Source organism: Sphaerodactylus townsendi, linkage group LG02, assembly GCF_021028975.2.
Source record: "Sphaerodactylus townsendi isolate TG3544 linkage group LG02, MPM_Stown_v2.3, whole genome shotgun sequence".
Classification (NCBI taxonomy): domain Eukaryota; kingdom Metazoa; phylum Chordata; class Lepidosauria; order Squamata; family Sphaerodactylidae; genus Sphaerodactylus; species Sphaerodactylus townsendi.
Genome location: NC_059426.1, coordinates 141834541 through 141847222, shown reverse-complemented (window position 1 = coordinate 141847222; position 12682 = coordinate 141834541). Strand labels below are relative to the sequence as shown.

Sequence of the window (12682 nt, the reverse complement as noted above, 5' to 3'; positions counted from 1 at the left end):
AACTTTTAAAGGCCCCCAGTTACTTTACAGAGCCCCAGTCTGGATTAATGTGGTAAACCCCTCAATAAACAGGGTACCATCCAATTTTTCCCATCACATTATGGGCTTCCCTAACAGTGTGCCATTTGCTGCTCTCTGTCTTGAATTAGGCCACTGACCTTAGCCTGGCTGAGGGCCCTCAAATATTGGTTAAGAATATACCATCAGAGCAGTCCTCCATGCCTTATATATCGTGTGCTCCAAGATGACAAGTTCTCTAATTGGCTCTCTGTGGTCCAAAGGAAAATAGAAGCCATTGGGCTTCAGGAGGAGTCTTTATACTATCTTTTGGCTAAGGAAGCTTATGAGACTTTAAAATCCAACCTCCTCTTTTGGGAACTGCAATCCCTAATGGCTAAAAAGATTTGTTCTCCCCTGAGTTATTCCTTCTGAATATTTTGTCCAGCATACACTTTTGTCATGCTCTAAGTACAAACCAATTAGAGACAAATGTTCCTTATCCATTCCTCTGCTTTTGGATGACAGAGATCCTTTTGTGAAAATCCCATTGTAATTGAATAGCTCTGATCCCATGTTTAACGAAGTGATAACAAATTTGCAAGAGAACATGTACTGTTACCATATTTGTTTCTTTTCTGAAGTCTGATTAGCTCCATTGGCTGCAGTTTTTTTGCCCCTATTTTTTCGATGTTCCTGTGTTATTTGAATAATACCAATAAAAAGCTTGTTGTTGTTGTGTAGGAATGCACTTAAAGCAGCATACAAAAGTAAAAGACAGAACAGGAACAAAATATAAATTGGTATAGTTACAATTGTTTAAATTGGAATAATTAACAGTATTGTAAGCAGCACACTGTGTTCAAGGACATATTGTCCTGAACACATTACAACTCTCTTAACAGTATGCCAGGAGATAAGTGGATTAGAATGTGAAGTGACACAAACATCTGAACTGCTAAGCTTTGTCTGAACAAAACTTTGCTCCTGGATCTAACAGTCCAGTGACCCATACCTGGGACTGACTAATGTGCCTGTCAGAGTTGGTGGGGGCCTCTAGCCATTCAAAACCTTTTCTTTTCCTCTTGTAATGTTGTCATTCTTTCCTCCGGGCTGTCTTTTTCTAATCATCTCTTCTGGGTCGTGTTGCTTCTCAGCTCTTAGTTCTCAAGAGGGCTGGCTGATTAAAGCCTTCCGCTCACTCAAGTGCTCCCGCTGTTAGTCTGAACGTGCTACAGGCTTGTGCTGGACTGGAGATTGTGGCTGATTCTGCTTTGTTGAAATCCATTTGTATGATGTGGGAGTGCAAAAGTCAACAGTACACTCTGAGAGTGCATGCCCTGCCAAGCAGCATGTTACCCAGCCGGGAAGAACTGGAAGAAAGTTAATGGTATGTGGAGGGGAGGGGATTGAAGGAAAATGCACTTCATGGTCATGATTATGTTCAGATTTGTTTAGATTTAATAATTTAAAATATTTGGAGTTTCTTATAGTGACAGAATGGGTTTTAGGAATACACAAGTAGCAAAGAGAATTACAGTACAATCTGAAAGACACTTGTCCTGGAAGTAAGCCCCACTGAGTAACCTCAAGTAGGCTTCTGAGTAAGCCTGCTTATGGTTGCTCTCTCAGCTTGTCCAAGGTGTTTCCCCACAAACAAAATATCCTGGAATAGATTTGGGATCAACTATCCCAGGGTGTTTTTATCCTGGGTTCTCCCTTCGCATGGCTGCCTGTCAGGATAAGGGAAATCTTGCAGGGCGGTTCTGAGTTAGGCCCGAAGCAGTGGTGGGATTCAGCAGGTTTGCACCACTTCGGCAGAACCGGTTGCTAAAATGGTGCTTGTAAACAACCAGTTGTTAAATTATTTGTATCCCACCACTGGAACCAGTTGTTAAATTATTTGAATCCCACCACTGCCTGGAAACTATGTGGAAACCATGCCCGAACCAGGATATTTCATGCCCAACACACCACTAAAGCATTTTTTGTATCTTGGGATGTACCTGGTGCAGTATGGGACAATATTTTTAAGCTGTTTTTTTGCAGTCTGAGACAAGCGAGAAAGGACAGTATACTGCGAGCTGCAGAGTTGCTAAGAGGTTTAGCAGGGAGAGAGAGCTGATCTGAGGGGATTGGGATATTGCTTTGACTAAGCTAAATGTTCAGGAGGGGATTTTTATAAATGGATCAGAACTGCAGTATAATGAAACAGCCCAGGAGCATGGTTTTATAAGGGAATAGGATTGTGGTATATTCAATTAGGTGTGGTTCTTTCCAGCAAAGTGACCAAATATGAGAGTAGACAAAAATTGTTTATAGTCATACAAGTCCAAAATCCAAAAATAAACCACAAACCACATGCCTTTTATTAGGACCAGCTACAATGACACAAAACTTTGTGCAAGCTTTTGAGTTCTCTAGAACTCTTCTTTAGAGTACAGAGTTAGTACAGTTTGCTCCTGCTGATGTGGTATACCATTTGAGGACTGCACCCTGACTAGTCTGATCCCACATGACTATTTCTCAAGAGTGCTGATATTTCTGGGTTTAAGTCACAAAAATGACCACAATTAATGCTCTTAAAAATACATAACTTTCTCTGCTGATTAATTGTTAATAGGGCTTTGCTCCTGGCTGTGCATCTGTTCCCTCCTATCATCCAAACTTGAGATAGTATCCCTAGTGCCCAAAGATCAGGGATTAGTGAGCAGAGGTTTGAAGATATTAGACTTGGCTTCCAAGGAAGCTTACACTGTGGCATTTCTCATATTACAAACTGTTGTGAGACTTATAAAGCAGAGTTTGCATAATAATGAGACAGCCAGTTGTTTACTGTAAATGATGTTTACTAGCTACAAGATAGGGAGGGGAACTTGGAGGCAAAAGGAAAGGAAAATATCTTTCTAACTGGCTAGCTTCATTAGCTAGCTCTCAGCTTGACTATTACATGGCTAACAGGCTGCTAGAGAGCATGTGCAGAGAGTAACAAAGAATATAAATCTATAGCCTACGTGTAGACCTGCATGTAGTCCATGCTGGGTCGGCTTGACCAATAGGGATCAATTACCTGGTCAGTGACTTCTGACCTCACTAACTAATTAGCATGCATCAATTAACTCCTTCATTGCTGGATTGTGTGACTGGCACTTGCCAAATCCCAACACAATTGAAGCACTGACAGTATTTATTACAGTATTTATAATCTCATTTTTATCTGGCTCAACACACCTTACAGATCATAATATAAACCATACAGAATGAAATAAAACCCCAAATAATCTGGTCCCCTCCTAAAAGATGCTTGCAATCCACATCTCATTCAAAGCTGCAGCAAGTAAAATAGTCATGTAGTGTCTCCTAAACATTTCTAGAGATAGCACCCCTCCTCTCCTCAAGTTAATTCCAGAGAGCTGGAGTTACAACAAAAAAGTCACAGCTGTGGTTAATGCAAGATTGAGTATCTCAAATAGGGGAACAGACAGCTGGTGGCATCCTAAGGCCCATAGGCAACGAAGGGCGGATTGGCCATTAAGGCCACTTGGGAAAGTCCCATTCAGCTGTGCCCCTCAGGGCAGCCATGTGCAAAGTGGGTAGGAGTGATTGCTGCTGCAAGCTGGCAGCACTGCTTCCTGTGAAGTGGGCAGAGCTCTTCAGAGTGTTTTCCCCCCCCCCCCCCCCGTCAATGGGCAGGACCTCTTCTTCCTTTGCTTCCCCCATTCAAGGGGGGGGGAGGGGCTCATTTCCAGAGCCTCTTTGGCATCTCAGTCTGCCTTTCGTAGGCAGGTATTGAGAGCAGGTATTGTTTGCTGCAAGGGGGTCTTTCTGTTCTTAATGCAGCTATTCCAGAGAAACTGACTGAAGCTGTGCTCTGGAATAAGGGGCCAGAGATTGACTCACTGTCTCAAAAGCCAAACAGTAGAGAGCACACTGAACTGCCAAAGAGTGTCTATAAACAACACGCAAGGCCAGGAATGGCAGCATCTTTCTCTCATTAAGAGATTTTTCTGGGAATAGTACAAATGCTGTTTCAGACTGACATGGGCTCCTGGCCATTGGGGCTGCCTGGTGACAGTCCAAATGGCTGGCCATTGTTTGTGTGGATTAATTAAAAGGGCTCTGTCAAAGTCTTAGAAAATCCTTTCTTGACAGAGGATGGTAAATTGCAGATAGGCCTGAAGGTCAAGATGCTCTGTATTTCTTTTTTCGGCAGTAGGCTATTACTTTTTAAGTGTAAATACTGTTTGGTTCCCCTGGTAGCATCCCTCCTACCTTCCTAGGGGATTCAAAAGCTCTATAGTCTACAGCTGCCCAGGGGAGAAAGTAGCTGAGTATCCTAAATGCATCAAATGCCTTTGTGAGTCCTAACCACACAAGAGTCATCTTAGAATCATAGAATCAAAGAGTTGGAAGAGACTCCAAGGGCCATCAAGTCCAACCCCCTGCCATGCAGGAACACACAACCAAAGCACTTCTGACATATGTTCATCCAGCCTCTGTTCAAAAACCTCTGAAGAAGGAGACTTCACAACTCACCGAGGCAGTGAATTCCACTGTTGAACAGCCCTGATGGTCAGGAAGTTCTTCCTAATGTTTAGGTGGAATATCTTTTCCTTGCCCTCTTCTGGACCTGTTCCAGCTTGTCAATATCCTTGAATTGCAGTGCCCATAACTGTACACAATATTCCAGGTGAGGTCTAACCAATACAGAATACAGAGGTACAATTACATCTCTTGATCTTGACACTATACTCCTATTGATACAGCTCAAAATCGCATTGGTTTTCTTACCCTTGTTTAAATTTGCCAGGGGCAATGTGTGTGCCTTTTAATAGAAATGCAGCCAGAGATAATATTGTAAATCAGAGGAGTATTTTGTACGTAAACCTCCAAGCCATAACTCAAGGTTCAAAGGATTCAGAAGTTAAGACAATTCAAAAGGTGTAATCTGAAAATAGAACATATACCTTCAAAACCACTTTCTGTGTGCAAATGGCACAATCCTAAACAGTTACACCCTTCTAAGCCTCTTGATTTCATTGGGTTTAGAGTGGTGTAACTCTGTTTAGGACGGTTATATAAGTCTACTTGTATTGCTGCATGCTTTCTTTTTCTCTCTGATTAAAAGATCAGGTTTGCAGCTTGGGTTTTGTTTTGGTTGCATTCAGTGTTATATGGCACCAGTGACATCCAAAGCTTGGCGAACCTTTTACCAACTTCACCTAATACGCTAATATAACCTATGCCAAACATTTTGGAATGTTTGGACTTTAGGGCCAAGGAACAGGAGCTCACTGAGCATGTGCAGTTGGTAAATTTGCTCGTATGTTACCAATTGCAAGAGCCTCATGTCCCTCAGTCAACCCGGCATGTAGCAGGAGAAAGAAGGTCCAGAGTTTGACTGAGGGAATTGATTATTTCCTTACAGGTATGTGATGGGACCAACAAGGGAGAAACAGCATATTAGAATCTTCCCTAAAATAACAAAAGGGTTTGGCAGGCTATTAATTATGATTTAATATATGGTTTAAAACACCCCCTGAGTCAATCCATCCTGCTGCAGGAGAGGGAAAGCCCTGAGCTTGACTGAGGGAATTATTTCCTTACAGTCCCAAGCTGGAGAAAGAACTGCAGCAGCCGCCATAGAAGAGCAGATGGGGAAGAAGCAGCCCTGCATTTCTAATTAATATTTTGGACTTTCCTCCCTTTTTTTTAAATTACTGTGCACTGTTGGTATCTGTTATTGTTCTGAGTGCCTTTCCTGAAGGCCACTGAAGATCCTGTATACCTCAGTTGTGCTATATTCATAGCCAATATGATTTAGTTTTAATTGTAGTTGTAAACCTGTTGCATTCATATTAAATGTTATCCAGCTGAAGTAGTTTCACATTTGTTTAACAAGCCATAAAAGTGCTGTTATTTTATTGATTTTAAATTCCCTCCCAAGTCTTCAATAGAGATTTATGATGCCAGGGATCTGCTGGGTTACACTAACTTCAGCCATTCCTGGTGAATGAAGATCTTGTCACAGGGCGTTTTCGCACACACTTTTTATTCTAGAATAAAAGCAAACCGCATTGATTCCTGACCTTTTTGATGCAGTTTTGTCGCTCGATGGCATTCACACATGGCCAGGTAGTCACGCATCTTCTGCCTGCTTCGCAACTCCCGGGTTTCTGCATTGCCCAGGAATGGGGCGCAAACGACCGCTCTGATTGGCTGTCGGGCCATCATGGGGCCGTCCGGGGGCGGGCTTCCAAATTGCTTCCCATCCCGTTTCTGTGGACGGGCTGCTGAGCTACCGCATTAACGGAGGCAAAACGACCGAATGAGTCACCGTGCTGCAAATGTATCAAAGCAACAGTGCCACGGGGACTTGGTAGCTTGAGCTATCGGGCGCACACAACCGAACGCGAGGAGGGGAGGGAGTCGAGTGAGACTCAAGCGGAACAATGGGATGTGCGCGCGCAACCGGCAAGCCCAATCGCGTTCCCATTGGCTGGATCAAATCGCGTCACACTGTGGGCGTCACCCCTGACTGTCGCTTACTCCAGATTTGTTTCGCACCTAGCCACCAGATTGTGGGGGGAAACCGGTTTTTCCAAGAAAGTTGCAGAAGTATCAAGCAACAGGAAAAATGTGGAACGACAGCTGGAATGTGGCACAGAAGGGGGGTCGGGACACATTTCGGCTTAAGTGTGTGCGAAAAAATGTGGAAAACAGCAACGAACTCACATGCTGGATCTGCAACAAACAGTGTGTGCGAAAATGCCCACAGTTATCCATACTTCAGTAACGCAGGCCATATTACTGTTATATGTACAACTGAAAACAACATTAGTTGGTCTCGAATATTATGTTTTGGTCTTTGAAGAAGTGGCTTTAGAAGGTAGACTCGATGGCACTATTGTTGGGATAGAAGAGACAGATTCTCAGTTGCTTTTTTATATATGAATTTGCTAACTATTAAGGGAGGGTTACATGGAGATAAAATAAGAAATCCTTATTTCCTGTTACACATCTACATTGCTGTATGTTTGGTTACATCTTGGTACCTATCTGTTGTCTTGTGCTTGTGTCTCCTCTCTGGTATTGTGTCTGCTCAAACAAAGAAACAATTAACTTTATAACTCCAGATGTATGTGCTCACTAACACGTAAGCAATGGCTATCTGACTAACCAATAACTAATGAATAGAACAGTGACTTCAGCAATTTGTTTACTTACAAACAGTTAACTCTTTTATAACTGAATTGTGACAGACACTTGCAAAATCGCAACAAAAGATCTCTTCTAGATTCCACTCAATTTGTGGGTACAATATAAAGGACTGGTTATGACCTTTAAAGCCTTAACAATTGTTAGAGGGGGCTATCTGAAGCATATTTTCTCCCATTCAAACTGTCCATCAGTAGAGATCATCATTAGAGGCTCTTTTCTGGGTGCTCCCATCTGCTGTCTACTGGAGCTCTATTTGCTGAATTTCATCCCAGAAGATGCTCTTCTTGTTCCTAGTTGAATACGCTTTTGGTAGTGGATGGAGATATGTAGGAAGAAGTCACTGCTGAGCTGTGACCTAGTGGGAAGGATCCCCAGCGCCGTTACTGGCAGATGTTGCAAGATGCTAGAAGCAAAGGGAGGAATATGGTAAACACTAGCAGGCACATGGCTTGCATAACCAGCATAGTCGCAGGCCATTTATGCACTTGTGTTCTGCACTGGAGTGAGCTTACCTTTCCTTCGCCGTTGACTTTCCTTTATGCATTCTTTTTTGCCCTTTCTGAAGCCACCGCAGGACAGAGCAGAGAAGCTGTGACTTTTCCTGTTGCTTGAAGGATTTAAACTTTGCACCTGTTGGTCTGTTAGGAGTACTTTAGATAATAAGAAAAGTCACTGTGTGACTCATGCCATCTAAAAATGCAAATAATGTAGGTGAAAGAGGCTCTGATAGTGTTGTACATATATATATATACATATATATATATATGTATATAATAGAAGACTGTTCCATATTATCTGCATGATTTAGTTTGGTCCTAGTGGGTGGAGCTCTTGGTTTCAGTTTCTAGTTCTTGTATGTTAGCTAATACTGATGGTTGTAAGAAGTGCCTTCCTTACAAATAAAAGCTGTTGTTTTGGGCCAGCTTATCTGTTCTGAATGGACCTGAAAATTAGTGGCTGAGACAGTCCTCTGGCTCAATCTCTTTTGTCAACAGAAAACCCGCAGGAAAACCTCATTGCAAAGCAAACAGCCTCGAGGCAAGTAGTAAGTGCACAAAAGCCCACAGACATCAGAGCCCCATGCCAAGCAGGCGTGACCAATTAGAAACAACATATCTACACACTGCTGGCTTTCTGGTCCTGCCATCTTTAGGATTACCGGTCTCAAAGTGGGGTTTCTGTGGTCTGTAGACTTACAGAGATTATTTCACCTGGAGCTTTGGAGGGCAGATTGGCATCACCTCTTCACTGAACTTTCTCCCTTCCTCAAATTTCCAGAAATTTCCTAAGGCAGAGTTGGCAATCCTAGCCCATCTTGCAGTGATTTCTGATATGGGTGAAGGACCCCCTTTCTCTTAAGTTGTTGCTCAGTGATGCTGGTTCCTTCTGATATGATGCACCTCCTCCAAACCTACCACAGCAAATCAATAAAATGGAAATCCATTTGGCACCACTAGCGGACTTAGATTGCTACGAAGCTGCATCCAAGTAGAGAACAATCCATCTGAATGAACTTACTTCCTAGCTGTTACCTTGCTGGATCAGGAAAATAATTTGTCTCCCGATTAATTTAGGAAAGAGTGGGACCCTAGTGTGTAATAATTAATAGTTCTTTGTTTCTTCTTGGAGTTTACAGCTGAAGTTGATGTGCTGTAATTAGGAGCGTACATAGACTCTGAGGTAATTTCGGTGCAAAGTTAATGAACTGTAGCTTCCAATAATTACGGAAGAATTTGAGTGTGGTGACTTCTGAATTAGCTGGTGGAGGGAACACAGGAATGCTCCTGATCAGATGGGACAGCTTGGAACCAATCTCCTGTCCTAAGTCTACGGAAAGTAACAAAAACATTTGATCATATGTTCAGCCTGCCTTCCAGATCAAACACGTCTTTCAAGAGACAGCAATGTTACTTTTTGTCTCAAAGTTGGCATCTATTCCCCTGGGATTTATTTCATGCCTTTTGTGGGAAGTAAGATAAAAATTGCTTTGCTTGGATTTGCAGCTATGCTTGGCAGGAGTGCTAAACCTATACATGTTTCGGCATCTAGTAAAATTCAGAGGAAGCTGTGCTGAGGACCAATACTTACAAAATCTGACTATACTCTTAAGTTCCCTACACACCTCTAGGCCCTGTGGTTCTTTTCCAGGACAAATGCTCCTTCTGTGAAATTTATTAGCTGAGATTGTCTCATCTAACAGTTCAAAATTTACCTGATTATCTTGGCAAAGCTATCAAGCAAATGAATGGGGCTCTTCAATGAATGCACTGCCTTCAGTTGTCTAAAGTTGAGTCTTTCTGTGGATTTGTGTAAATGTAATAGCAGAACACTTTGGATGTGTATTTGCTGTTCTCAGTTTAAACAAACCATTTCACCATTAGAGCTGAGTTCAAGAAAAACTATGAGTTTTGAGAGTTTGCAAAGAAAGTAAATTATCCACAGTGCTGACTGTGGGGGCTGTTGTGCGTGCCACAAACCCGGCTGCTCCTCCCATTCTCCCATGTAACTACTTTTAAATTGATCGTGATTTTTTAAAAAGAAGAGTTTGGATTTAAATCCCACTTTTCTCTCCTATAAGGAGACTCAAGGTAGTTTACAAGCTCCTTTCCCTTCCTCTCCCCACAACAGACACCTTGTGAGGTAGGTGGGGCTGAGAGATTTCCGAAGAACTGTGACTAGCCCAAGGTCACCCAGCAGGAATTCAGTAGTATGGAAACACATCTGGTTCACCAGATAAGGCTCTGCCACTCAGGTGGAGGAGTGGGGAGTCAAACCTGGCTCTCCAGATTAGAAACCACATGCTGTTAACCACTACACCAGGCTGATTAATATTTAATAAAGAAATATATATGCAACACCTTACAGAATTTGTAAAAAGATGGGCAGCACACCAGAAGTGTGTAGGAAAGGGAAAAGACTAATGGACTTCAGTTAAAATTACTGGTATATGCATCTGTCATATAATTGCGAAGGTGGAAGGAAGCTTGGCTCATTCCGCAGGAGAAAATCTGCAGTTCCTCTTGTGTTCATATAATATCTGTATTATTTCCTCATCCCTCCAGCTGCTGTTTCTGGGCTCTATAGTTCATCACAGCAGGGATAATTGTTCTCTTTTAACTCTTTCCCTTGCCTTCTCAGCTGTATGTGACCCTCTGTGCCAGAACAAAGGATCCTGCAGTCGTCCTCAGCTCTGCATTTGCCGTTCCGGCTTCAGAGGCTCACGATGTGAGGAAGTGGTTCCAGAACAAGAGTATCATCCCCCAGGCCTTGTGGCTGCCCCCCAGCCCCAAGCAGGCTCTCTTCTGAAAAGGACAGGCAGCACAGCAAGAGGGAGGCAACTGCCTGCCATGCAGAAGTCACCAGTTGGGTAAGTTGCTCTTGTGCTCTTTGCAAATTAAAGGAGGAAACCCAAGGGCAAGATGTATAATTCGTTCCCCTCCTTTAATGGACTAGTGACACTTGTTCCATTCCAAGGCAGATGTGGAGGAGAAGGAGAAAGACCTACTCAGAAAAACTCTGGATTGAGAAGATCTTCTCCCCAAAGATACCTATCTGGTCAATGGTAGTGCAACAGAAATAGCTCCATCCACGCAGATAGCAGAGGCACAGTGCTCACGGGGACATGTGGGGTAATATGTCCCCGGGCGCACGCCAGCTGGTCATGTGGGGGGGGGAGAATTGCCTCCCACACCCCTCCCCTTGACCCCACCCCGCCAGGTGGCTCCTTCAGCCGGAGGAGCCTCCACCAGCTGAAGGAGCAGCCTGGTGGGGCGAGGTTGAGGGTGCCTGGTGGTGGTCTAGCCAGGTAAGTGTGGTGGTGGGGGCAGCACCTGGAGCAGGTGTTGCCCCAGGTGCCATTCCATCCCCGACACCTCTGCTGGATAGTCATGCTTGGTTCTGTTGCCAGAGTCTTTCCTGAGTCTGCAAGCATCTAAACTTTCTCCACCTCTCCCATTATTTGGAGGAGATAAGCACATTATCACTGGCAGTTTCCAGAGTCATTCCATTGAGCAAAGTCATGTGCATCATTTAACATGTGTGTGAAACATCCTGCTAGACCCTGAATCAGAAACACAGTTGTGGGTTTTGCAACCTGTACTCAGGCTGTGTGACTCATGCCACTATGATAGAGCAGATAGCCCCCCAAATTAGTCCAGAAGCTGGGTACAACTGCTAATGTGGGAATCACTTTAAAAACCAGTAAATATGAGGTTTCTGACTGTGGTAAAAGGCCTGAAACCACAAAAGATGCAGAAAATAAGAAAGGGGTTTTCATTAGTGTAAGGGAGGGACAATAGGACATGCAAACTTGGTACAATTTTTCATCTCCCTGTTGCTTTTCTATTCTTGTCCTCTTTGCATTATATTATTTCTTCTTACTTTCTATCAAAAGTATCAGGACAATATAGTACTATATTTGTTTTAACAGTTAAAATGTCCTTCTTTGCAGACTATGTTTGCAGTTGGAATAATGAAATACTGTGGACTTATGTGGCCTTGAAGACAGCATCTCAGAACCCTAAAAGTTTGCAGTTTAAGACAGAATTATTCTTCTTCTGCAATTAAAGGCTGCCACCCTGCCCAGTTAGCTTGCTTTTAATCCCATTGAAGTCAGTGGGATTTGAGAAGTTTGACAGGAGAAATTTGAGCTATGGAGTAAAACTCAAGAATGCTTTCAGAGGCAAACCTGATACATTTGTGTATCTTTGCTTTCTCTTTGTGTGTGATTATGACTCTCTTTCTTCCAGATCTGGGACTGCAAGCCGCAAAAGCACGTGCACTTTAATATGACATGAGTTGTTAGAGAGCTATATGGAAAGAAATGAAATGAATTCAGTTATTGAATACTCTTGTCCAGACAATCAGACACAGTGATTAGCAGAGAGCCTTAGCATGGGGTTTTGAGTGTTCAGCTGCTCCTTGGTGCCTAAGACATGCTGGCCCTGTCCCAAGGAAATACCACTCCACTAGCAGAAGAATAGTCCTTTTTCTTTTTGTTCCAGTGGGCAAAATGTCCCAAATATCTGATTTAAGCAGCCACTCTTCTCTCCTTGATGTGAGCACTTTGTTACCTTTTTACACCCAGATTCATCCTAGTGGGAAATTAACTTCTAGGTCAGTCAGTGTACAATCAGTTACTCAAGAGTGTTGTCCTTTTCATTTACAAGCATTTTGTTCATGGGCTAACAGACACTTCCTAGGTGCCGGTGTGGAACTGATACAACTGCATGCCTTTATATATGCTCATAAGGTCACTGCTGTGCTGGTCAAATGTCGAGTTACACTCCTATTTTACTGGAACTAATTTAAGCTGACATTCAACATGTCAGTTTAAATGGCATGTTGAATGTCAGCTTAAACAACATATAAGTGCAGAATAGCTAGACTGCAGTCTCCCCCCCCACCCCACCCCGTTAGTGAGATCTTGGATTTTTGGGACTGTCACTGGTTGAAAAGAAGCTGG

At 43.1% G+C, this 12682-nt stretch overlaps 1 protein-coding gene across 2 annotated transcripts in view; it reads left to right on the top strand.

The window, feature by feature from the left end:
* LTBP2 (latent transforming growth factor beta binding protein 2) overlaps positions 1–12682 on the top strand; it is a 178737-nt gene that overhangs the window by 31755 nt on the left and 134300 nt on the right. The window contains exons 1-2 of one of the 2 annotated variants that reach the window (XM_048485687.1): positions 1290–1387; positions 10357–10585. In XM_048485687.1, coding sequence (XP_048341644.1) covers positions 1333–1387; positions 10357–10585 — 284 coding nt within the window. In that variant the 5' untranslated portion in view covers positions 1290–1332. Of the gene's footprint in view, positions 1–1289; positions 1388–10356; positions 10586–12682 lie in introns of those variants that run through there. The other variant, XM_048485686.1, reaches the window with a different exon arrangement.